Below are 26,831 nucleotides of genomic sequence, written 5' to 3' on the forward strand. Positions count from 1 at the left end.
CATTAAGTATCTCAGATCAATAGCACACCCAACTGTGGAGTTCAAATAAGCTGGTGAATGTTAGAACTCTTAGGAAAGTGAGGCCACTCAGATATAAATTAGCATGGGTGCAGATGGGAGAAACCACCACCAAGAGAAGTTTCTTAGAAGTGCTTTAGAAAGCCTTCAAGTTAAGCCCTCAATTACTAAAATAGGAGAAGGGAATACAGGATGAGCTGTACTTGGCCACTTCAAATTGGGCAAGGTAGGAGGAGTCGTGATAGAGATGGATAAGGCCTGGGGGAAGAATTCACTTCTAACCTGATGCTGTCACCCACTCTGGACATGTTCAGAAGGCATTCATGGGGGCAGATGGGGGTCTAAATAATCCCTCAGCACATGGACATCAGGCTGTGTGCCAGGTGCTGGGAGCACAGGGGATGTGGAAGGCACCACCCAGCCTCAAGGGCCTCCAAGGCAGGGGGAGACAGACAAAGCCATCAAGGTAGTGCAGAGTGCTAAGCACTGAGGCAAGGAGCAATAACGAGCACAGAGGGCATCTAAGTCAGGACAAAGGGAGGGGCAGGTCATGAATACTTCCTGCTGGGGAGGCTGGAGGTGACTTCTGAATAGAATGTATGAGGCGGATGAGGATAGACAGCATCCGAGAAAGCAGAGAGGCTTTTAAGAAACAGTGCACGAGGCTGTGTGAGATGAGAGGGAGAGTAGTGGGTATGTGATGATCTTGAAGAGGTGGGGCCATGTATGGTCTAAGAAACAAGGTTGTTCTTTGTCCTGAAATCCACAGAGTCCCAAGGGATTTAAAAGTGGTGATGGTTTAATGTTTACTCTTAAACATTTAAAAGTACACTTTTAAATGGTTTAAAAGAGTAAACCATTTAAAAATGGTAGGGAGGGTTTTCATGATCACAGCTGCATTCTAGGAAGTCCACAGACAGGAAATGTGTTAGCTGGGTTAGATACAGTAAGACTATCAGAGGAATTCAGGAGAGACAAGGGCCTGAATGACACCACTGGGAACAGAGGCCAGCCTCAGAAGACTGTTAAGGGGGTAAAGCTACAGGTCTCTGAGACAGACAGGGTAGGATTTAGGTTATCTGTGCTGACAGAGTGTAATGTGGCTCCATGACTCCCACTTAGAGTGTGGGCAGGACCTGTGACTTGATTCTAGCCAAGATAATATGGCAAAGGTGGAGGGTTTTAGCAGATGTCATTAAGGTCCCAATCAGTTGATTCTGAGTTAGGCAAAATGAATTCTGCCAACAACCTGAGGCAGCTTTGACACAGCTCTTTCCCCAGTTGAGCTTCCAGATGAGAATACAACCTTCCACAACTGGGTTGTAGCACTGTGAATCCCTGAGCACAGGACCTAGCTGAGCTGTGTCCAGATTCCTGACCCAGGAAACTGCAAGATGATATATGTGTATTGCTTTAAGCTGCTAAGTTTGCAGTAATTTGTTATGGAGCAATAGAAAACTAATACAACATCCAAGGGTCCTGGGGTTGCCACCCTGGGAACAGCTGGTGAGCAAGACAGTCAAAGCTAGCACTTAGAATTTACTATATTTGTGATATGCCAGGAATGGCACTAAAATTTCACATGGCTCTGATTACCCACAATAGTAAGCTGTACTAATTAACCATTGTACAAAGGAGTCCTCCTTTTGTGAGAGATGAGCAGAAGAACCCATGTTTAGCAGCACATCGTTGCTGATCTTTTTTTCCCAAGCCCAGGCAAACAATCCTCAATCAGAAAGCAAGTGATCTGTGCCTTAGAAATTCCAGAATCTGTGGGCCTTAATCAAGGACTCTCTTTCTTTAGTCACTGCCAGCTGGATTTTGGCAAGCAGCATGAAGCCTATGGAATTTTATGTTTCCAGCAGAGAGGAATGAGCCTCAAGACATTTTGGAATGCATCTCCCATTACGTCGTCCACGAAATGACTCTCCCTAAAGGGAAGGCAAGAAATATTAAGACATTTTTCATTACTTGCTCAGTTTTATTTAGGTGGACACAACAGTAAAGAACTCAAACATAGTTTGACCTTTATCTACAGACATAGCAGCCTGGATTTTCAGCCTTTCATTCCTCTTTAAATGTAAGTCAGCAGGCTCAAAATACAGAGCTTGGCTAAGTGACTTCTGTGGAAATATGAAATATAGTAGTGATAACCACCAAGGGCTTTCAAATTCTTGTGTTCTTCTAAGGATCCTTTCCTAACACCATTATTTGTTCTCATCTTTGTGGAAATGAAACCAAGATGGTCTTAATTTGTAAAGTCCTTTTTCATCTGTTGGCAGTCTTCTTACAAAGGATGCAGCAAAAAGAACACATATTTTTCTTTCAAAGTTTTGAAGAAATATAGTCATTAAAAAGAATTTAAATTATGCCTAGAGCACCACTTTACAGAATACCATTAAATTGTAATTACGTGCTTTTAAAAAGCCACCTTGTTAAAGAGGAGCTGATGGTTTCAGTTTTTGTAGGGAACACTTGTAACACTGCAGAATTCTGCAAGGGCTTTCTCCTCTGGTGGGCAGGGAAAAAACCACCCAATTCATGAGAAACCTCCATAGCTTTCAGGAACTTGAAGATAAATTGCTGATTAAATTTCATGCTTTAGTGATGAAGTATTTTTACAGCTGAAAGAAGAACCCAGAAACATAATACATTTCATTTAAAGCAGGCAGAAAAACCAACCACAAATTAATATCTATTGTATTCCACATGACACAATATCATCATTGTCAATCGTTTTAAATGGTTTCACTTTATTTGTGAAAAATAAAGCCAAAATGCCAACAACTTCCAAGAAGGAACCATTTCATCATCTCCATCCCCTCAGATAAAACCTCAATTACTGGTAATTGTACATATCCATCAATATCCCTTTTAAAGAGGTTTATTCTGGGGAATTACTGAGACCAGGAGCTTTAAAAGCTTCAATTTCCCTAATCGCTGAGAGGCTATCTTGAACTTGTATTGAACTTGGAAAGTGGTCAAGACTCACTCCATAATAAGAAGTTAAGGACTATCACTACTTAAGGTGGAAACCTATTCATTTGCAGAAATATTCCTCTCTCTACCAAGAGGCTAATGAGCCTCCCCCGCTCTTCTCCTTTCTAAAATAAAATCACGTTTGCCTTCTAAAATCAAATAACAGTTGCCAACAAATTAGGATTTATCCTAAGAGTTTGTCCATTCATTTCAACAAACATTTACAAAATGCCTCATCTGCATACTCTGGTTTCTCTTCAAATCGTATAAATCTTTCGCCTTTTACAAAATGCCTCATCTGGGCCAGTCTCTGTTTTAAGCACTTGCGATACAGCAGTGCATACAAATTCTCACCCTTACAAACCTTTGATTGACCCAGGACTGACAGTAAGCAAAACAAACCAAAGACGAACACATTTTAAAAAGGTGTCTAAAAACCTGCCTCTGATAGCTGAGCTAATTCTCATAGGCACAAACTGCCCTGACCTGAGCTCACTCTTGGACAGGCAGTTCCCACAAATGAAACTAAACATGCAAACCAGACCCACTGTACAGGTGGAAGTTTCCAGCTTTCTCACGGTACAAGTGTAAGGTAGGACGCAGCATTTTATAGTGTTATATGTCCTTCCTCCCCACATTCCTGTGAGGCGGAACAGGAACAATTACTTGACCCTGGAGGAAGATAACACCTTGTGGTCAGGGAGAGAACAGCAGTTCACGCGGGCTGTCTGGTCTTTCCAGGCCCGCTGCTGCCCAGGCTTCTACTGACCTTGTTAAGTCTGACTCTAGAAAATGAAGGCAGGTACTCAAAAGGTACAGTTCACCCAGAAGAATGTAAATGTGACTGAGCTAAGCCAACGTACAGCTGAGTCTTAGTGTTGGGGGAAGTAGCTTTCATGAAGGCAAAGGGAGCCCCATTCTCTGCCGTGTGGCTTGCTCTTCAGCCGTTGGAGCGCAGCTTTTTCAGAGGCATGGACTAAAATGACCTCCTAAGGTGCACTGAAAATGTTGGCTGTAGATCTGAGGAGAGGGTCCATAGCTATAAAAATATTTGGAAGGGGGTTGTAACCCCTCGAAGTTTAAGAACCTCTATGTTGGAAGTCTCTGCCCATCCCTTTGTAAAAGTGAAGATGTGTTAGAACGCTGCCTTCACAGTACTCTGTGTCCCTCCCAGCTGCAAGAATGTTGTTTCCAGCTTGGTTCAGCAGCTTGCTGGTGGTTTACTAGGCAGACGTGAGCCAGAAACAAAATCAGCAACCCTGGAGTGGTCATTTAGGATCTGTTTGTCTCCTTTTACAAAGCAATGAGTGCTTTATAAAAGCATTTCTCCTCAGGAAACTGGCTCCTCAAAAGTCGTTCTCCAAGCCAGCAGCTCACAGTAGATGGATGAGTTTACCTGTCCTAATAATACTTTTTTTCCAAGCTGAAATGTATCCCCAGGCCTCCACACCAGCCTTCTGGGGCCCTGAAAGTTGTTTACCAGTAGCTCCACATCCTCCACACGCTTATTCTCTCATCTCTGTGAGGGAAGGTTCGAAAGGCAACTTGGATCCCTTACTATTCAAAATTACTGTGACTATTTCACGCAAACTTCAACCTAGAGGATTTGCAGCTAAAGAACCTTAAGGTGGTCATCTGCCTCTGGGAAAAATGATAACTATATCCTCAAAACCAGCAGTTACAGAAACCATAGGAGAGAAAACAAAAACAATGTGGCCTCTCCCAAGAACACAGAGCATTTGCTAGGAGTTTTCTGGCATAGCCTTTACTGTGGCTACACCTTATCCTCTCAGGCACCAGCCCATGTTTCTGCTGCCTTTTACTGGACTCTGAAGTCCTCAAGGATGGGACCTGCCTAAGCGTATCTGCACATCCAACTTGGTACTGGTGCCTGGAACATCACAGACCCTACTGGAGTTCAGAGAGTGGGAATGGCTTGGAGACTTCCTGGTCTCCTATCAATTTTTACCATTTCAAAATACAAATTAAGGATAGTCTACAGAAGACAAAGCTTTTTGTAAAAAAAAAAAATCATATCCTAGAAAATGTGTCTCATAAATCTTTTTAAATTTTCAAAAGAAACCAGTGTAGAAACTTGTGATGGAACATCTCAGACACGGCAATATAATAATTTTGCAAATTCCATTATTTAGGTTACTGCCATTTCTAAGTCACAGTATAATTCAACAGTAATAAATATCATGTAACAGAATAATTTAACGCACTGATTGCTACTTTGATATTTATAATCAGCTTTCCATTTCAGAAAACATCACAGAAGTACAAATAAAATCTGCTTTTCTGAATATTCTGAAAGGCAGGCAGCAGCTTATATAACTTCCATTCTTCAGAAAACAGTAATTAGATTATGTAAACAACTGTCTGTAAGAGCTAAAAGTTACCTTGGAGGTTCCTCACTTATGGAACGTGCTAACTTTCTAAGACTAGAACTGGGAAGTTCCACAGATGTTAAAGGTTTTTTTTGTGTGTGTGTAAAATGTGAACATAGGATCTATTTACATAGTTGGAATTGGGAACAGTTTTTAACATGTTCTGAATCAGCTTTAAATGTTTATGAAATAAGCTTACATTTGTCTTATCCAACCATTTGTAATCTTTATTCTATAATTCTCCGCCAGTGCTAGAATTTTCTTACCAAATGGCCTCAATTCGGACACTGAATAAATGATAATGAATTTCTTAAAGCTGTGCTTAAATATAAACAAAATAAACCGCTAAGTTTTTCTGGCTCCAAGCACGCCATATGAAGCACACCAATGTCACTTATGTGCCCTGATCACATTCAGGCAAAGTGTTCTTCACTTTAAATATTCCTGTGTTCCATTATTGTTTAAGTAAAATCCTGTTTCAAATGCCTTTGATAACAGAGAAACATCCTGTAGACAAACTCTTTGAAAGTGACTGAATTAACATCTTCTGTGATGTCAGATTTCCCCACTGGGCTCTTTTGGAAGCATTCTTCCTGATTTGAAGTCACTGTGAATATCCTTTAGATTTCATCTTGTTAACTCAGTTTTCAGTCAGAGCAGCACTTGGGCCTGCGGCCCTTCAAGGCACAGTGCAACAAATAGTGGTTATGGGACTTCCATCAGCCAAGATTGACAACTAACAATGTAAAGAGAGCTTGAGTGTGGGCCAAGGCATCAGACCTTACACCTAACTTAGGACATAGGTCGACCTATGGATCATTAGCCAGTGCATGCTTTTCTTGTCTAACAGTCTTTAAGGGCACATAAGAAACTCACGTTAAATTATATCCTGACATATTATTATTCCATGAAAACAAAACAAATCTTCCAAAGTGCTTGTTTTCCAGTAGCTCTGGGTCTTGTCTCACCACAGGTACAGAAAGGTATTGCTCCGAGGCTCTGACAGGGCTACTGTTCTTGACTAATTATTCTTGTCTTTCTGCTTTTCATTTGATGAGGACTTAAACATAGTTACTTGCTTCAGTTTACTTATCTCTCAGGTGCTTCCTATGAGGTTCATAAACCATTCTTCCATAACCTTTTGTTGATCACCATTTCCATTAGGGACTCAATAAGACACGCTCAATATCTCCCCCAAGAACCATTTATTGCAAACCGGCTGTGAAACCAACAGGGGTGCTTTAGCCAAGTTAAATCCCATGTCACATAAGTCACAGATTTACAGCTCAAGGAAAAAAATCATCAGCAAGAAGAATCCAGAAGTCTCTGTCGGGCATTCTTCTCTCCATTATTTGCTTTAGTTTCACTGTCTATGTTCATAGCTGTCAAAATTGAAAACAAATATTTATGACAGAAATATAGCAGGAATTACCAATACTAATCAATTTCTCTTCTGCCAAAAATTCCTCTCACAGTCTATACCATGTTTTGCTTCTTAGCCTAACTAAATGAATCAATAAACTTTCAGTCCCCTTTGAAAGAGAAAGTCAGAGAGTAACAGAGAAGGAGATCAGAGGTACAGAGAGGAAAGCCAGTAAGGTAAGACAAAAATAAGCAAGAAAGACAAGGAAGAGTGCTGAGCAAGAGAGAGTATGAGACAGAGAGAGAAGAGGGAAATACCAGAAAAAGCACGGAAGTTATCCTTCTTTGGAAATGTAGAGCAGCACCAATTCTTTTCCTCTCTCTCCTAATACTGAGGGGTTCCCACCCCCCATCCCCCCCTACCTTGGTATTAAGGTTTTTAATGCTTGGAAATGGTTTAAATGATGGGCAGGGTAAAGACTGTCAATATTCCCACAAGGCTGCTACAAAGGCTCTCGGTGGGCTCCCGTAGCCTCTGCCAAAAGCAAACCCTACCTTGGAGCTTTGCTGTTTGGTTCCCCGGCTCCTCTCTCGTCTCTGCAGACACGGGAGTTTTGCCATCAACAACATCCATCTTGATCATGCCAAGGTTTGTCAGGAGTAGCATTGGGTCGATCCCCTGACCACTGCTCTTAATATTCTCCAGTACCTTAAGACACTTGTATGACTTGACCTCACTTATATTTTCCTCCAAGAAGAGATTGTAGAGGCTCAAATCGTTGTATCCTTCAGATCTGAAATGCGGAACATCAAAAGTGGGGAGGATTTCATACACTTTGAGAACATCTGTCTTCTGTCGGAATGGAACAAACAGCGTGTAGACAACCACGGGGGCCAGCAGGACATAAACCACAAGGTTAATGACACTGAGCAACTGGAAGATGCCCACGGCGATGAGTTTGCACTGAAACTGATTGGGCACGGTGCTGTCATTTCTCAGGATCCCTGATTTGATGCTGCACACAAACTCGTCTGAGAGTGAGGAAAGGCTGAAGTAATAGCCCAGGTAGATACACGCTAACAGTATAATGATGAGTGTCAGCAGGCGGCAGCTAATGTACTTGATGATTAAATTATTAGAATTTTTCTTTGTCTTCAAGTACTGCTCCACGATTGGGTACTTGAAGTGGCTTTCAGATATCTCCCACAAACTAAAAAATAAAGGAAACAAAAATAACTTAGGCACTCATCAAGACCATCAAATATTAAAGGCAGATACACATTCAACAATGTCACACTAAAAATTTCAAACACTCATACTTCTTTACCTACAACTTCAGTAGAGTAGTCAAAAATAAAATCCGTTTAAAAGAGGGAAGAAAAGGAATAAAATACTTTTCCCCTTAATATTTAACAAAAGGCCTAGTTAATTAAATGAGTTAATATTTGGAAATTTTTAGAATGATGCCTGGCATCTGGTAAATCCTAAATACGTGTAAACATACGCCTCTTACAGGCGAGGGGTGGGACAACTCAGCGGGTATGGGCACAAACTATGGGGTCTAAAGGGCATGGTTCAGTTCCCAGCACTCTCACAGCTACAGAAGAGTGTTTTTATCCAGAATAAAAGTGGAGGGGGAGGTTAACAAATGCACTTAGTAATGTTGCTCTGAGGGTTAAAGGAGATAATGTACTTAAATAACTCAATACGGTGTGTGAGATATATTAAATATTCAAAAAATGATGGCTATTATTATTCCAATTATTCAATAACAAGAACCAAAAGAAGATTGTGAAAAGGCAAGCCAGGACCTACTCGTTCCCCATTTCTCTCTCATCCCTTGCTCAGCTACCTTGAAATCCTCTGTGCATCTCCATTAAGGAGTTAAATAGATTAATGCAAGCAAGCTTCATATAGCACCTCAATCTGTTACCCCTACAAGAACTGCATTTTTAAAATGAGATGGTAACGTTTCACTCATCAAGGGAAGGAGTCTTGACAGAAGGACAAACAAACGGGTGGGATGCGTCAGGGTGAGATTTGGGGACAGTGGACATCCCTGGATCCTACAGGCTGTCACTAGGTGCATGACGTCCCCGACTCCACTCCTGCCCTGCCTCCTAGCAATGAGAACTCTGGGCCCAGACTGGCAGTAGAAGGGCAGAGAATTTGTCCTACAAAACCCGATGAGCTGCCTGCTGGCACTAAGTTACCTTTGCCCTAAGTTGTCGGTAACACCTGGAACTGAGCAGGCTCCATTTCTCATGTCAAGGTCACGTGCACTCTTTGCAGCCTTAATTGCACGGTTGTAAACTTTGTCAAGTTCTTCCATGATAAACTTCAAGTCTGAGCAAATATGAGGAGCAGCTGCGAAACGCCAGAACAGCGGGGGCAGGTACAGGAGGATCGCAAAGAGCAACAGGATGTAGGGGAAAAACTGAAAAACAAGAGAACAAATCGTGGGCTTAACAGACCCCCCCGCCCCATGCAGTAACCTAATGGCACCAAGTGATGCTCTCATTTTCTCACATCTTGAGACAAATGTGCAGTGTGGAAATTGGGCTCATTACCTAATAAGTACTTCTTATGGCTAAATTCCCCTGTCCAGGTAATACCTGACACAGGTAACTACCTATTTTTTTTCTTCCATAGGTATTAATTTGAAGTAATCAGCAACTGCATGGTGACACATGGTGTGTGCGTTCTAATCACAGAAAGAAAATAAAAAAATAAAATTATTCCCATTCCCTGAACAAAATCCCAGTTAAGAAACCTGTAGCTATCACGAAGGCCTCTGCTGGGTTTTTGTTGTTTAATTTTTGTGGTTTTAAGAAGCAACTAAGGCATATGGCTCCATTTTTGCCCTCCTTTGGAATCTGGGAAAATGCCAAAGAAACATATAACTTCCCCCAAAACAAATTAGAAAAGCTTTGACTTCGGTGATTCAGTAATCATCCCAATAAGACAGCTGAAATAAGCAGTTGAATTCACAGAATGCAGAATGAACGTGGAACAGACTTTGAAGGCAGTCCAACACCCTCATTGTATAGTTGGATAAACTTGGGCTCAGAGAGGCCATCCACAACGGGCAAGGTAATCAAGAGGAGAGCGTCCAGATCAGGGTGCAGACACACACCAAACAAGAGGGGATTCGCACGTCAGAGAGGGTGAGGAGCACCCCAGTAACCAGGACCACTGGTTGGTCAGAAGTGGCTTAGCCTCAGCAGAAGACTTAGGAAGACTGTAAACTGCAGTCAGTGCAGATCTGAATTGAAGCTCAGCGTTGTGGCCTTGGGCAGTGAGGTCACCGAGTCTCTGACCCTCAGTTTCCTTATCTATGAAATGGTCATGGAATAGAGGTGTCATGAAGATTAAAGGAGATAATTGATGGAAAATGCTTAGCAAAGGGCACGGCATGGAATAGGCACTCAAACACTCCAGGTAACCACAAAAAGGTTAGCTAGGTGGACACGTTATGTTCAGTCCTCACAGTGACCCTGGCAGGGACTCTATAGATGGCTCCATTCCACAAATGGGAAGAGAGAGCCGGAAGCAGTTTCTGGCCCCAGATCACAAAGCTGGTAAGTGAGAGTCAGACTATGTTGCCAACCTCTGTGACCCCAGAGACATCTTTTTCCAATCTAACACACTTTAGATTACTTTGGCATTCTGGCACGGGATGAGGTGTTTCAAAAGTATTAACCCAATTTGCAAAGGGCTGCTACACAATGACACACATAGCAGGCTGTGATTAGCTGAATTTTGGCTGCATAATTCATAGCTGGCTGTGGGGAGAAGGAATGTTCGTTTAATTCTTGCCCAATCGGAAGGGTGCCCATTAGTTTAAAAACATAACTGCATGACACAGAGTTTCTGCTGCTTCCATAACCATGAAAGCCAGGCATTCTATCTGGGAACCACAGGGAGAAAACTTTTTCTAACATGGGCTTGTGAAACATCTGTATAAGTCACTTTTGTTTCAAAGCTATTTGAATAATGGCATTTCACTTCGAACTGTTCCCTTGAATTGAAAAGTGACTATTTATAGTCTGTGGCATTTTAAAACATGCCCAAGTGGTACAATAATTTGGTATAATAAGTGGTACAATGAATAGTTCAGCACAGCTCATTGTAATTAGAAAAACACATTACATATTGGGTGTAAATTTCCCTAAACTACCCTTGTACCTTGATCACCACTATAATAACATCATTTAATGCCCCATCTCTTGGTTTTCTCCACACTAAAACCTCTTTTTATTTTTTTCCCACCAAAAATAAAAAGGCAACTTTCAGTGAGTCTATAAAAATGTAGTAAAACAGGAAATAAGAATCCAAAAAAAAACATAAAATTACAGTCTTTAATTTCAAATAAGAAATATGGAAAAGCTGCAGGGCTTTGAGGGTGCATCTGCAGATAGAAACAGCTTTGTTCATAAGTTGTGTCAACTCCACATTAGGCCTGGGATGCTCAGCATCTCTTGAAGCCATGATGGCACTATTTTGCATGATGTTCGAGTGGGTATTGAGCTCTTCCAAGAATAGAGAAACTTCTCAAATCATCGTGGAACCAAACAGCTGTCCAACTACAATTTTCAGTCTATCTGCCTTAAAAATATGTGCTGTTTCTGGAAGGGGTTATAGTTAAAACAACAGAAACCTCCAGATGGAAGGAACCAAGAGGGTGAGCAGTACAACTTCCCTCCATATTCAAATCCTTTCTACCTCATCGAAGGCAAAGAACCATCCAATTCGGACTGAACAACTCCTCGCCTAAAATGCATGTGACCTCATCTTAGGGGATTAAGTGCAGATGGGTAAATTCACTCAAAAACATCTCCTGGGGACCCGCTATGTGCCAGGCAGTGGGCTGGATGCATGGCCCCCACAGACTAGGCACAGAGTCTGCCCCAAGATCACACAGGACAGGTGGGAACACAAGCTGATAATTAAATCATCAAAACATGTAGTTACTAAGTACTGAGGGAACAGAAAAGTCCCTAGGGAGGTGGTCAGGGACGCTTCATAAAAGAGGTAACACCTGAGCTATGTCTTAAAGTGCAGTGTGGCAATAAAATAAAACAAAGCCTTATGTTAAGACACAGCACAAATGTCACCTCTGTGGCCCTTTGGAATCCTCTTTCCTCTGTTTGGAATCCTTTCCTCCCTGTTTGTCTGTTGAATTCTCACTCATCCAGAGCACCAAGGTAAATGAACAAGCCTGTGAGTGAGGAAGTAGACAGAGCAGAGGCTGGAAGTGTGTGCTCGGTTGAATACTGCCCCCCAACCCTAATTGATGACCACCTGGAACCTCAGAGTGTGATACTGTTTGGAAATAGGTCTTTGCAAATATAATTAGTTAAGATAAGGTCATGATAAATTAGGGTGGGCCCTGATCCAATGACTTGTGTCCTTATCAGAAGGCCAAATGAAGACACAGAGACAAACAGAAAGAAGCCTTGATAAGAAGTAAGACTGAGTATGCATCTACATCTAGAAACAGAGACTGCCAGCAGCCACCAGGAACTAGAAGAAAGCACATCACAGACTCTCCCCAAAAGCACCAAAAGGAGCCAATTCTGGCAACACCTTGATTGTGGACTTTTGGCCTCCAAAACTAGGAGGAAATACATTTCTGTTGTAATTTGTTATAGCAGATCTAGGAAATTCACAAAAAGTGTAAGCAGAGACTGAATTAAGAAGGCCACAAATTCCCACACCATACACCATGGGGTACCACTGGTAGAGGGCAAAATCAGATATATTTCAGAAAACCACTATAGAGGCAAAGAAGAAACACATGGGAAGGAGAGGGACCAGGCAGGAGGTCACTGTGGCAGAGAGGGCACGAAGAGAAGACAGATCTGAGAGCAACAGATCGGTGAGACACACACTTCAGTGTCCACACAGAAGAGGGGGATAGAAAAGGAGAAGAACTGAGGATCACGCTGGGTGTGTAGCTCATGTAAGGGCATGGGGGTCGGGGGGGGGGGTGGAACCATCAGGTGAAATAAATGAAGAGTCCCAGATTCAGAGCAGACGGGAGTGAGGTGGGAGGCAGACCTGAGAAGATGAGAAATTTTGAACATGAGATACCTGCAGTCAAAACGCCCTGGTGTGTAGTAGATAACTGAAAATAAAGGAAAAGAATCTAGCTGTACAATTCAGGATTTGGCAACACACATGTGGTCAAAGCCAACCGTATGGTTAAGATCATCCAAGGAGAATGGGCAGAAGGAGAAGACCAGAAGACCATGGACAGGCCTGAGACCCTATAACACTTAAGAGTCGGGCAAAAAGAGAACCTTGGAAGAAATGGAGAAAAGTGGTCAGAAAGTAGGAAGTAGGTAAACCAAGAACGTCCTGCACTGGGGAAGTGGAGTAAAAAGATGCATGAAGGATGTCTCTTCTGGCTATATGCTGTTCAGGTAATACCGTGGTTACAGACAATCCTAGACAGTGGGAGTCAAGAGTGAATGGCTACCCCAAAAAGCTAATGTGCACTCCCTGAGAAGTTTACAGAAGGCAGAAAATACAGATGGCATGGCTTCTATTCGGCACCCAAGGTGCTGTGGTTTGCACTGGGTGACATTCTGGAGTGCAGCTGGAGGGAACCCATCATGGGGAGAGCCCTGGAGAAGACAGTGAGCAAAGTGTCTGTTCACAGAAGGAGGAAAAGATGCCTACCAAGATAAGTAGAACCAAGTGACAAGGAGCAGCCTTTCCATGGATCTATGAAATGCAGTGAATTGTCCTATGAGGCAAGGAGCTCCCTTTCAGTGCAATTTGTGATCATCTGGGAGGGCTTGAGTATTCCAGATTAAGGGTCCATAGGGTTTTCTTGTAAAGGGCCAGAGAGTAAATATTACAGGTTTGAGAGCCACATGGTCTCTGTTGCAGCTGCTCAACCCTGCCATTATAGTGCAAAAGCCCACAGATAATGTGTGAACAAATGGGGCACAGTTGTGTTCCAATAAAGTTTTATTTACAAAAACAGGTATGGACTGATTTGGCTCAAGCATGTGTGCCCTAGTTTGCCAACCCTGGCTCTGGATTCTTGCTTCTCAAAGAGTGGTGTGGTCCATAGACCACAAACCTCAGTTATCACTTGGGAGTCTGTTGTAAATGCAGAATTGCAGGTCCCTGTCAGACCTGCTGAATCAGAGCCTAAAGTTCAACAAAATCCCCAGGTGATCTGCATGCACAGAGAATTTGAGAAATGGTCTAGATGGGTGGTGCCCACATTGTACGGCAAGACGGGCTCACATCAGAATCTCCTAGGAAGCTGATAAAAACCACATTCCTGACCTTAACCACAGAAGCTCCAACCTAATGGCCTGGATGGCCTTGGGAGCCTGAATTTTCACAAGGCCACTCTGGCAATGCTAAGGTTTGGAAGCCTCTGGTCTGGAAGCCTCAGAGGATTCCTCCAAGTTTCTATGAGTCTACTTAAGAGAAATAAAGATTTGCCCACTCTCTTAATTTTGTTCTTGTTTTTCTTATTGGTTTTTTCAGTAAAAAACGGACTCTCCTGTTTTAGAGAGAAATCTTACTAATAGTTGCCTCCTACATTCTAAACTTGAACAAAGGCAACAGAACACTCAAAGAAAAAAAAAAAGCCAGTTCTCAAGCAGTGTTAGAGCGCCACCTACTGGGTGGCCCCCCTGACTGTACCCACATCTCCAGCAAAGGCCTCACAGTCTGTCCTTAGAGAGCATCAGTAGTGCATGGAGTGGGAGAGAAAGGGAGGAGGAAGACGGAGAAATCAAAGTCGGTTGGGGAGAAATGACACCATTGATCATACCAGTGTCATACCAGTGCTGACTTAAATATTACACTGAATAACTTCTTTGGGGGAATTGAGCTCTCCTAACTTCAGCATCAGAATTAAATTGAGAAGTGCTGAATAAACCCTGTGCCTCTAATCCCCCATCCTTTGTCAGGATGCTCCTGGAGAACCAAGTCTGGTTCTGAACAGGACACACAGCTACCTCACTGCCCTCCTCCCTTCCATATATACTCTTCAAGCACCCACTATGGACTACACATTGTCTCAGGGGTACATGGATAAACAAGACATAGTCATGGTCTCTGCCTGCATAAAGCTTACAATCTTAAGAGATAAAGAATTAACTAAGCGGAATTATGGCAAGACATTTTCATGTCAAGCTTCCATTTTATTTGAAAGTGATTGGGGAAGGCCTTGGAGGGCAGGAGGCAGAAATAGGGAGTGGGATGCCTGAAGTTAGTTTCAAGTGACAGCAAGTTCAGAATGAGGTGGCCACAGGAACTCAAATTGGAAATGGAAAGGAGGTAAAAGTTCTTGCAGATGAGACAGAGACTGAGGCTAGATGTGCCATCCGGGAGGACACAGAAGTCACCTTGGGGTGATGAAGGAGGATGAGCATGACTGAGTCCTGAATGAATGAGGGGTGACTGGGAGAATGAGAGCAATGAGGAGGGCACGGGGAAGGCATAGCCAGTATCGAGAACAGCTAAGGAACTGAATTTTCTATGAAGAAACAGTAGCAAGGTAAGGAATACAGGCATGTGAAGAAACTACACAAGTCCATGAGCATGCTGAACTAAGGACCTACTGGGTCAACAGTGGGCTCCCCTGCTGGACAGCTCTTCTGCCAGAAAGACTCTCCTTGTGTTGAACTGCAGCTCATCAGCAGGTGACCGTCACCTACAGGCTACAGTCCAGAATTCTGAAGCCACAGAAGTTAGAACTGGACCTTCTCACACGGGAAACATGTCTGAAAACTGAAGGAGGCTGTGGGCTCACCTGCCATCTGGCTGTGCGACCTCAGAAAAGGCACTGATCGCTCTGGCCCTCGGAGCCTGAATGAGAGGACCCTAACAGCTTAACAGTCCCAAGTCTGCTCAGTGTGGAGAAGCCACAAGAAAACCTTTTTATCTTTGAAAGAGAATCCAGCAATTCCACTGTGGGGTATGTATCCAAAAGAAACAAAGTGAGGACTCGAACAGATGTTCACAGCAGCAATATTCACAATAGCCAAGAAGTGCAACCAACCCAAGTATCCACTGACGAATGGATGAACAAAATCTATACAAATTTACAACGGGATGTTATTCAGTCTTAAAAAGGAAGGAGATTTTGATGTATGTTACCACGTGAATGAACTGTGAAAACATTTTCTTAAGTGAGATAAGCCAGACACAAAAGTACAAATATTGTATGGTTTCACTTATATGAGGTATCTAGAATAGGCAAATGCAGAGAGACAGAAAACAGAATGGAGGTTGCCAGGGGCTGGGGGGATGGGGAAACGGAAAATTACTGCTTAATGGGTGCAGGTCTCAGTTTGGGAAGATGAAAAATTCAGGAGATGGATAATGGCGATGGTTTCGCGACAACGTAAATGTACTTAATGCCACTGGGCTATACACCTACAAAGAGAAAGGTAAATTTTATGTTATGTATATTTTATCAAAAAAGAAAAAGAAAAACTTGAAAAAGAGATCAACGTAGAAATAAAGCTGCTGCGATTACTGAATCTGGCCTAAGAAAGCCACGCAACTAATATTCCTATCTGGTATAGGTTTTATTTCTCCAATTAGGCTGAATCTTCATTTCTCTCTAACTCCCAGTATTACCAACCAAATCCCACAAATTTGATGGCTTAAAACCACAGAAATTTTTTCTTTCATGGTTTTAGAGGTTTTAGAGGAGTTCAAAATCAAGGTGGTAGCAGGGCCATGCTCCCTCCCAAGTCTCCATGGCCGGATCCTCCCAGCGTCTTCCAGCTTCCAGTCGCCCCAGCATTCCTTGGCTTGGCAGCATAACTCCAATCCAGCCCCCTGTGGGCATGTGGCTGTTTTCTCCCTCAGTGTCTTCATGTTGTCTTCCCTCTGAGCATGTCTGTGTCCAAATTCCCCTCTTCTTATGAGGACAGCAGTTATACTGAGTTAAAGGCCCACCCTACTGCAGCAGGACCCCATCTTAACTAATTACATCTGCAATAATTATATTTCCAAATAAGGTGTCACGGTTTAGGGCACACTGGGTTAAAACTTCGACATATCTTTTGGGGGACACAATTCAACCCATGATACCACCCAAATGTAGAGTTAGCCTAAGTCTCAGTCCTCACCTTACTTGCACTCTTGGCAGCATTTGACACAGGTTATCACATTGACACCATCTTTCTTTACAAGATACCCTGCCTTTCAAGCATACAGCACACTGTTTACACTTTCCTCATCACCCCACCTCTCTGTGTCTCCTCTGTTGACTGCTCATACCCCACCCTCTCTTCATGTTGGAGCAGCCCTCAGACCTTTCCCCTGTCTACATATAATCACCCCCTAAGAAACCCCATCCACACCTATAGCTTTAAACACTATCTATTTTCTGACAATCTGCCTTATTTATAGCTCTACTCTAGCCTGCAATCTCCAGATACCATATCTCACCGCCCACCTGACACATCCTCTGGACCATGGGGCACCTGATTCAACATGTTCAAGCAGAACTCTTTGATTTTCCTCCAAAATCTGCTTCTTCACCAGGCTTCTTCAAGTGTCACGAAGGTGTCATTCCATCCGGTGCCTGAAACTTTGGTCGTGTCCTTAATCCTGATCTTCCTCTCATCTTCCCATGTCCCATCAGCACATCTTGTTACTTCTGTATCTTAGAAAAGATGCCCTGAGCCTTAGAAAAGATGCACTTCCCACCTCTGCTGCTGTCACCCTAGATCTCAACTGCTGTCACTCTAGACCAAAGATCAGCAAACTGCTGTCCCTGAGCCAAATCTAGCCACAAGGAATCATGTCTACTCTGCAGAACTGAGTAGCTGCGACAGTGACCATGTGATCTGCAATGACAAAAAACTTTATGATCTGGCCCCTCTGCAGAAAATTTTGCTGACCCTGGTCTAGGCCCTTGATGTCACTTTCAACTATCCTTTTGCGTGATCTTCTAATCAGCAATAAGACATAGAGTATTGCTTTTTGTTTGCTCTTTACCTTCTTGGACATAACTGCTTCTTTCCTTTCTGTTCCCTAATTAGAACCCTCAGCCTGTGCTTACGAAGTGGCTCTCCCTGCCTCTATTCCCTCCTGTACACCGTTACTGAGGCTTAACTCTTGGAACCGCCAAGTTCACCCTGCTCCGATACTTGCAATGGCTCCCGCTGTCCAGCATTTAGCCCATCCATCTGGTTAGTTTTCAAAGTCCCCTGTAACCTAGCCTACCCTGCATAGTTAATCAAGGCCCCACTGCTCCCCAACAGGCCATGCCTCTCCCAGAAAATGCTTCCCACCCTCCCAGACAGTGGTTTTTTTGTGCTTGTTGGGCCTGTATTTTCCTTCCAGTTGTCACCCAGCTTGTTCCTCTCTCTTCTGGTTATCAGGAAGAGAGAGTTTATGAAAAGGGAAAAAAAATCGTGAAGAAATTGTCTAATCATCTTCATTTCCTTACCTCCCATTCACTCTTCACCACAGCCATCTGCCTCCCACTTCTCCACTAAAATCATTCCTGCTGGATCCCCAACGTTTTCATTAAATCCAGTAAGTTGTATTTCTCCCAGACTGCATTGGCTTCTCTGCAGCAGCATTTAACAGAGTTCACTGCTGTCTGAAACACTCTCCTTTTACCATTTAGCTGATTATTCCCTCTCTCTGCCTTCTTCCATGTTTATTTTTTCCACTGAACAACAAGCTCCTTGATGAAGGGATCATGTCATCTGTGGCTTTCTGCCACAGCACATACATTCTAGCATATGGTAGGCCCTCAATCAACGTTAGCTGAAATCAACTGTGACTAAATGTTTTCAGCTCAAGAATTTCTATTTGGCTTCCTTCCTTCCTTTTCTTCCTTTCTTTCTTTTCTTCCCTCTGTTGCCCGGGCTGGAGTAGAGTGGGCACGCTGCAGACTCCCTGCCTCCGGCTCCCGTGATTCTCCTGCCTTGGCCTGCGGGCTGCCTGGGATTGCAGGCGCGCACCACCACCCCTGCCTGGTTTTTGTTCTTTGGCTGGAGGCGCGGTTTTGCCATGTTGGCCAGGCTGGTCTCCAGCTCCTGACCTCGAGTAGTCTGCCCGCCTCGGCCTCCCGAGGTGCTGGGACGGCAGACGGAGTCTCGCTCACTCGGTGCTCGGTGTTGCCCAGGCTGGAGTGCAGTGGCGTGGTCTTGGCTCGCTGCAGCCTCCGCCTCCCAGCCACCTGCCTTGGCCTCCCAGGGTGCTGGGATTGCAGCCTCTGCCCGGCTGCCGCCCCGTCTGGGAGGTGGGGAGCGTCTCTGCCTGGCCGCCCATCGTCTGGGATGTGAGGAGCGCCTCTGCCCGGCCGCCCCGTTTGGGAGGTGAGGAGCGCCTCTGCCCAGCCGCCACCCCGTCTAGGAAGTGAGGAGCGTCTCTGCCTGGCCGCCCATCGTCTGGGATGTGAGGAGCGCCTCTGCCCGGCCGCCACCCCGTCTAGGAAGTGAGGAGCATCTCTGCCCGGCCGCCCCGTCTGGGAAGTGAGGAGCGCCTCTGCCCGGCCGCCCCGTCGGATGTGAGGAGCGCCTCTGCCCGGCCGCCCCGCCTGGGAAGAAGTGAGGAGTGCCTCTGCCCGGCCGCCCCTCTGGGAGTGAGGAGGCCTCTGCCCCCCCCCGCCCCGCCGCCCCATCTGGGATGTGAGGAGTGCCTCTGCCCGGCCGCCCCGTCTGGGAAGTGAGGAGCGCCTCTGCCCGGCCGCCCATCGTCTGGGATGTGAGGAGCGCCTCTGCCCGGCCGCCCCGTCTGGGAAGTGAGGAGCGCCTCTGCCCGCCGCCTCGACTGGGAAGTGAGGAGCGCCTCTGCCCAGCTGCCACCCATCTAGGAAGTGAGGAGCGCTTCTGCCCGGCCCCCCGTCTGGGAAGTGAGGAGCACCTCTGCCCGGCGGCCCCGTCTGGGAAGTGAGGAGCGCCTCTGCCCGGCCGCCCATAGTCTGGGAAGTGAGGAGGCCTCTGCCCGGCCGCCCATAGTCTGGGATGTGAGGAGCGCCTCAGCCCGGCCGCCCATCATCTGGGAAGTGAGGAGCACCTCTGCCCGGCCGCCCTGTCTGGGATGTGGGGAGTGCCTCTGCCCGGCTGCCCCGTCTGGGAGGTCTACCACAGAAGCCAGACGCAATGTGGGGGCTGGACGTGGTGGCTCACGCCTATAGTCCCAGCACTCTGGGAGGCCGAGGCGGGTTGATCACTTGAGGCTAGGAGTTCGAGACCAGCCTGGCCAACATGGCGAAACATATGAAAAATACAACAGACAAACCAACCAACCAACCAAGCGACAATAAAACAGGTGTACCCTGGAGTCATACTCTAATTTTTTCTATTTTCCTCCCTTACTGATCCTTTATCCCACTTGCTTTTTCTTCCTCTTCCTTCTCCTTCTTCTTTGTCAAATAGAGGATTGAGTTATTATCATTGATCCATACAAAGTCCCTCTCTCATTTACTTTCTTTAATTCCCACCCCCCATTTCTATTCCCCGTCTTCCCATGTGCAACCTTCCTAATATGTTTGATATGCATCTTTGTTTGTATTTTTAGAAAATGTTTATTGTTTTGTGTGCAAAAAAAATTAATAAAATTCCTTCTAGTCCTATAAAAAAAAGAATTTCTATTTGATTCTTTTGGTGCAGTTTTCAGTCAGTTCTCTGTAAAAATCTCCATATAACCATAATTCTTTGAATATATGATTAATGATTAGTTAAAATGCATGGTTGATCAATCTACTATCTGGATCTCCAACAGGTTTGTTTCTGTTTCTGATTTTTCTCTTGGTTTTCTTGTACATCTAGTTATTTCCTAGTGAGTGCTGAATATCGTATGTGAAAAACCTGAGCAAGAATTTGACAGCACATAAGAGGAGGCAGAGCAAGATGGCTGAATTGAACCCTCCAATGATGGACCCCCCTGTTAGGAGATAGACAATATAAAAAGACATAAAGTATCCATGCAAGAAAGCACCCTCCTAAGAATTAAAAAATCAGATGAGCAATGACTGTACCTGGTTTTAACATAACAAGGAAAGTGGCATTGAAGAGAGTAGGAAGTATGGTCTTGCATTGCTTACACCACCCCTCCCCTAAACCCAGGCAGTACAGTCTGGAGAAAGAATCCATGTGCTTGAAGGAGGGAGAACAAAGTGAGTATGTGACTTTGTATTGGAACTCAGTGCTGCCTTGCCAAAGCCTCACACAACACCAGGCAGACTTCTGCCAGGTCCCACAAAAGAAGCATTTAGACCAGCCCTGGGCCAGAGGGGAATCTTCTGCCCCAGTGGGAGAAAAGTCAGTCCCGCTGGCTTCACCACCAACTGACTAAAGTGACTTAGGGCCCCAAATAAATCTGAGTGCCAATCAGGACATAGTAACTGTAGGCCTTGGACAAGCCCTGGTGCTGCACTGGTCTTAGAAGCAGTGGGCTTGAGATGTGACCCAATACGACATTAACTGTACCAGCCAGGGGAACACCTGCATCACCTCTCTCCCAACTCCAAGCAGTGCAGCTTGGGGAGTGATCTTTCAACTCGGGGAAAGGAGAGGAAAGAGTACAGAGGATAGTGTCTTGCAACTTAGATATCAGGCTCAGTCACAATAAAATAAAGCACCAGATAGATGCCTGATATAATATGCAGGTACAAGAAGGTTAAAGGACACGAAGAAGACTCAACCCAAATAAGACTACCTCAAGGAATATAATAATCCAACTTTCAAAGGTGAAGGACAAAGAAAGGATCCCAAAAACACCAGGTGAAAAGATGCAAATTACATATAAAAGAGTTCCAGCAGACTTTTCAGTGGAAACCTTACAGACCAGGAGGGAGTGGGATGACATATTCGAAGCACTAAAGGAAAAAAGCTTCCAACCTAGAATATCACCACCAGCAAAGTTAACCTTCAAACATAAAGGTGAAATAAAGACTTTCCCAGACAAACAAAAGCTGAGGTACTTCATCAACACTAGAACTGTCTTACAAGACATGGTAAAGGGAGTTCTTCAGTCTGAAGGAAAAGGATGCTAATGAGCAACAAGAAATCATCTAAAAATACAGACTCACTGGTAAAAGTAAGTACACAGACAAACACAGAATACTCTAACACTGTAATTGTGGTATGCAAACCACTCATACCTTAAAATGAAGACCCTAAGGTAAACTTATCAAAAATAATTATAATTACAACAATTTGTTAGAAGATAGACAATATAAAAAGATATAAACTGACAAGAAGTCGAAAGCGAGGGGGGGATGGTTAAAGTCCAGAATTTTTTAAGTTTTCCCTTTGCTTGTCTTTTTATTTTCATTGTAATTGGAATTATCTCCAATTTAAAATAATTGGTTAATAATATAACCAATAATAATAATAATAATAGTTATTATTATTATTATATTATTTGAAACAGAGTTTCACTCTTGTTGCCCAGGCTGGAGTGCAATGGTGCCATCTCAGCTCACCACAACCTCTGCCTCCTGGTAAGTACAAGCGATTCTTCTGCCTCAGCCTCCCCAGTAGCTGGGATTACAGGCATGCACCACCACACCTGGCTAATTTTGTATTTGTAGTAAGGACAGGGTTTCTCCATGTTGGTCAGGCTAGTCTTGAATTCCCGACCTCACATGATCTGCCTGCCTCGGCCTCCCAAAATGCTGGGATTACAGGCGTGAGCCACTGCACCTGGCCACATAACCAATTATTTTAAACTGAAGATAACTCAATTCCAATCACAGCCTCATGTGCAGCCTCATGGCAAACAAAGTAAAAGCCTATAATAGATATACAAAAAATAAAAAGCAAGAAATTAAAACATACTACCAAAAAAAATCACTTATACACAAGGGAAGACAGAGGAAAAGGAAAAAAAGAGACACTAACAAAACAACCAGAAAACAAATAACAAAATTGCAGTAGTAAGTCCTTACCTATCAATAATAACATTGAATGTAAATGAACTAAATTCTTCAATCAAGAGAAAGAATGGCTCACTGGATAAAAAACCAAGACCCAGATTGCTGGGAAGGGAGCCAAGATGGCCGAATAGGAACAGCTCCGGTCTACAGCTCCCAGCCTGAGCGACACAGAAGATGGGTGACTTCTGCATTTCTGTTTGAGGTACCGGTTTCATCTCACTAGGGAGTGCCAAACAGTGGGTGCAGGACAGTCGGTGAAGCGCGCTGTGCGCCAGCCGAAGCAGGGCCAGGCATTGCCTCACTCGGGAAGCACAAGGGGTCAGGGAGTTCCCTTTCCTAGTCAAAGAAAGGGGTAACAGATGGCACCTGCAATATCGGGTCAGTCCCACCCTAATACTGCACTTTTCCAACGGGCCTGGAAAACGGCACACTAGGAGATTGTGTCCCGCACCTGGCTCGGAGGGTCCTATGCCCACAGAGTCTCGCTGATTGCTAACACAACAGTCTGAGATCAAGCTGCAAGGCGGCAGCAAGGCTGGGGGAGGGGCGCCTGCCATTGCCCAGGCTTGCTTAGGTAAACAAAGCAGCCAGGAAGCTCGAACTGGGTGGAGCCCACCATAGCTCAAGGAGGCCTGCCTGCCTCTGTAGGCTCCACCTCTGGGGGCAGGGCACAGACAAACAAAAACTCAGCAGGAACCTCCACAGACTTAAATGTCCCTGTCTGACAGCTTTGAAGAGAGTAGTGGTTCTCCCAGCACGCAGCTGGAGATCTGAGAACGGACAGACTCTCTCCTAAAGTGGGTCCCTCACCCCTGAGCAGCCTAACTGGGAGGCACCCCCCTAGAAGGGACAGACTGACACCTCACTCGGCCGGGTACTCCTCTGAGACAAAACTTCCAGAGGAACTATCAGACAGCTGAATTTGTGGTCTCACGAAAATCCACTGTTCTGCAGCCACCGCTGCTGACACCCAGCCAAACAGGGTCTGGAGTGGACCTCTAGTAAACTCCAACAGACCTGCAGCTGAGGGTCCTGTCTGGTAGAAGGAAAACTAACAAACAGAAAGGACATCCACACCAAAAACCCATCTGTACATCACCATCATCAAAGACCAAAAGTAGATAAAACCACAAAGATGGGGAAAAAACAGAGCAGAAAAACTGGAAACTTGAAAAAGCAGAGCACCTCTCCTCCTCCAAAGGAACACAGTTCCTCACCAGCAATGGAACAAAGCTGGATGGAGGATGACTTTGACGAGTTGAGAGAAGAAGGCTTCAGACAATCAAACTACTCTGAGCTACGGGAGGAAATTCAAAACAATAGCAAAGAAGTTAAAAACTTTGAAAAAAAAATTAGACGAATGGATAACTAGAATAATCAATGGAGATAAGAACTTAAAGGAGCTGATGGAGCTGAAAGCCAAGTATCGAGAACTACGTGAAGATTGCAGAAGCCTCGGTAGCAGATGCGATCAACTGGAAGAAAGGGTATTGCTGATGGAAGATGAAATGAATAAAATGAAGCCAGAAGGGAAGTTTAGAGAAAAAAGAATAAAAAGAAATGAACAAAACCTCCAAGAAATTTGGGACTATGTGAAAAGACCAAACCTACGTCTGATTGGTGTACCTGAAAATGACGGGGAGAATGGAACCAAGTTGGAAACACTCTGCAAGATATTATCCAGGAGAACTTCCCCAATCTAGCAAGGCAGGCCAACATTCAGATTCAGGAAATACAGAGAACGCCACAAAGATACTCCTCGAGAAGAGCAACTCCAAGACACATAATTGTCAGATTCACCAAAGTTGAAATGAAGGAAAAAATGTTAAGGGCAGCCAGAGAGAAAGGTCGGGTTACCCACAAAGGGAAGCCCATCAGACTAACAGCTGATCTCTCAGCAGAAACTCTACAAGCCAGAAGAGAGTGGGGGCTGATATACAACATTCTTAAAGAAAAGAATTTTCAACCCAGAATTTCATATCCAGCCAAACTAAGCTTCATAAGTGACAGAGAAATAAAATACTTTACAGACAAGCAAACGCTGAGTGATTTTGTCACCACCAGGCCTGCCCTAAAAGAGCTCCTGAAGGAAGCACTAAACATGGAAAGGAACAACCGGTACCAGCCCCTGCAAAAACATGCCAAATTGTAAAGACCATCGAGGCTAGGAAGAAACTGCATCAACTAACGAGCAAAATAACCAACTAACATCATAATGACAGGATCAGATTCACACATAACAATATTAACTTTAAATGTAAATGGGCTAAATGCTCCAATTAAAAGACACAGACTGGCAAACTGGATAAGGAGTCAGGACCCATCAGTGTGCTGTATTCAGGAAACCCATCTCACGTGCAGAGACACACATAGACTCAAAATAAAGGGATGGAGGAAGATCTATCAAGCAAATGGAAAACAAAAAAAGGCAGGGGTTGCAATCCTAGTCTCTGATAAAATAGACTTTAAACCAACAAAGATCAAAAGAGACAAAGAAGGCCATTACATAATGGTAAAGGGATCAATTCAACAAGAAGAGCTAACTATCCTAAATATATATGCACCCAACACAGGAACATCCAGATTCATAAAGCAAGTCCTGAGTGACCTACAAAGGGACTTAAACTCCCACACAGTAATAATGGGAGATTTTAACACCCCACTGTCAGCATTAGACAGATCAACGAGACAGAAAGTTAACAAGGATATCCAGGAATTGAACTCAGCTCTGCACAAAGTGGACCTAATAGACATCTACAGAACTCTCCACCCCAAATCAACAGAATATACATTTTTTTCAGCACATCACACCACACCTATTCCAAAATTGACCACATGGTTGGAAGTAAACCTCTCCTCAGCAAATGTAAAAGAACAGAAATTATAACAAACTGTCTCTCAGATCACAGTGCAATCAAACTAGAACTCAGGATTAAGAAACTCACTCAAAACCGCTCAACTACATGGAAACTGAACAACCTGCTCCTGAATGACTATTGGGTACATAATGAAATGAAGGCAGAAATAAAGATGTTCTTTGAAACCAATGAGAACAAAGACGCAACATACCAGAATCTCTGGGACACATTCAAAGCAGTGTGTAGAGGGAAATTTATAGCACTAAATGCCCATAAGAGAAAGCAGGAAAGATCCAAAATTGACACCCTAACATCACAATTAAAAGAACTAGAAAACAAGAGCAAACACATTCAAAAGCTAGCAGAAGGCTAGAAATAACTAAAATCAGAGCAGAACTGAAGGAAATAGAGACACAAAAAACCCTTCAAAAAATTAATGAATCCAGGAGCTGGTTTTTTGAAAAGATCAACAAAATTGATAGACCACTAGCAAGACTAATAAAGAAGAAAAGAGAGAAGAATCAAATAGATGCAATAAAAAATGAAAAAGGGGATATCCCCACTGATCCCACAGAAATACAATCTACCATCAGAGAATACTACAAACACCTCTACGCAAATAAACTAGAAAATCTAGAAGAAATGGATAAATTCCTCGACAAATACACCCTCCCAAGACTAAACCAGGAAGAAGTTGAATCTCTGAATAGACCAATAACAGGTTCTGAAATTGTGGCAATAATCAATAGCTTACCAACCAAAAAGAGTCCAGGACCTGATGGATTCACAGCCGAATTCTACCAGAGGTACAAGGAGGAACTGGTACCATTCCTTCTGAAACTATTCCAATTGATAGAAAAAGAGGGAATCCTCCCTAACACATTTTATGAAGCCAGCATCATCCTGATACCAAAGCCTGGCAGAGACATAACCAAAAAAGAGAATTTCAGACCAATATCCTTGATGAACATTGATGCAAAAATCCTCAACAAAATACTGGCAAACTGAATCCAGCAGCACATCAAAAAGCTTATACACCATGATCAAGTGGGCTTCATCCCTGGGATGCAAGGCTGGTTCAACATACGCAAATCAATAAATGTAATCCAGCATATAAACAGAACCAAAGACAAAAACCACATGATTATCTCAATAGATGCAGAAAAGGCCTTTGACAAAATTCAACAACCCTTCATGCTAAAAACTCTCAATAAGTTAGGTATTGATGGGACGTATCTCAAAATAATAAGAGCTATCCATGACAAACCCACAGCCAATATCATACTGAATGGGCAAAAACTGGAAGCATTCCCTTTGAAAACTGGCACAAG

General features: G+C 43.9%; 1 protein-coding gene across 1 annotated transcript in view; it reads right to left on the minus strand.

The window, feature by feature from the left end:
- Positions 1-5,587: 5,587 nt before the first annotated feature.
- Positions 5,588-26,831, minus strand: part of PANX1 (pannexin 1) — a 58,606-nt gene continuing 37,362 nt past the window's right edge. Inside the window, exons 3-5 of the mRNA XM_003253002.4 lie at positions 8,964-9,187; positions 7,305-7,960; positions 5,588-6,769 (exon numbers count right to left, since the gene is read on the minus strand). Coding sequence (XP_003253050.2) covers positions 6,690-6,769; positions 7,305-7,960; positions 8,964-9,187 — 960 coding nt within the window. The 3' untranslated portion in view covers positions 5,588-6,689. The remainder of the gene's footprint in view (positions 6,770-7,304; positions 7,961-8,963; positions 9,188-26,831) is intronic.

Source organism: Nomascus leucogenys, chromosome 15, assembly GCF_006542625.1.
Source record: "Nomascus leucogenys isolate Asia chromosome 15, Asia_NLE_v1, whole genome shotgun sequence".
Classification (NCBI taxonomy): Eukaryota; Metazoa; Chordata; class Mammalia; order Primates; family Hylobatidae; genus Nomascus; species Nomascus leucogenys.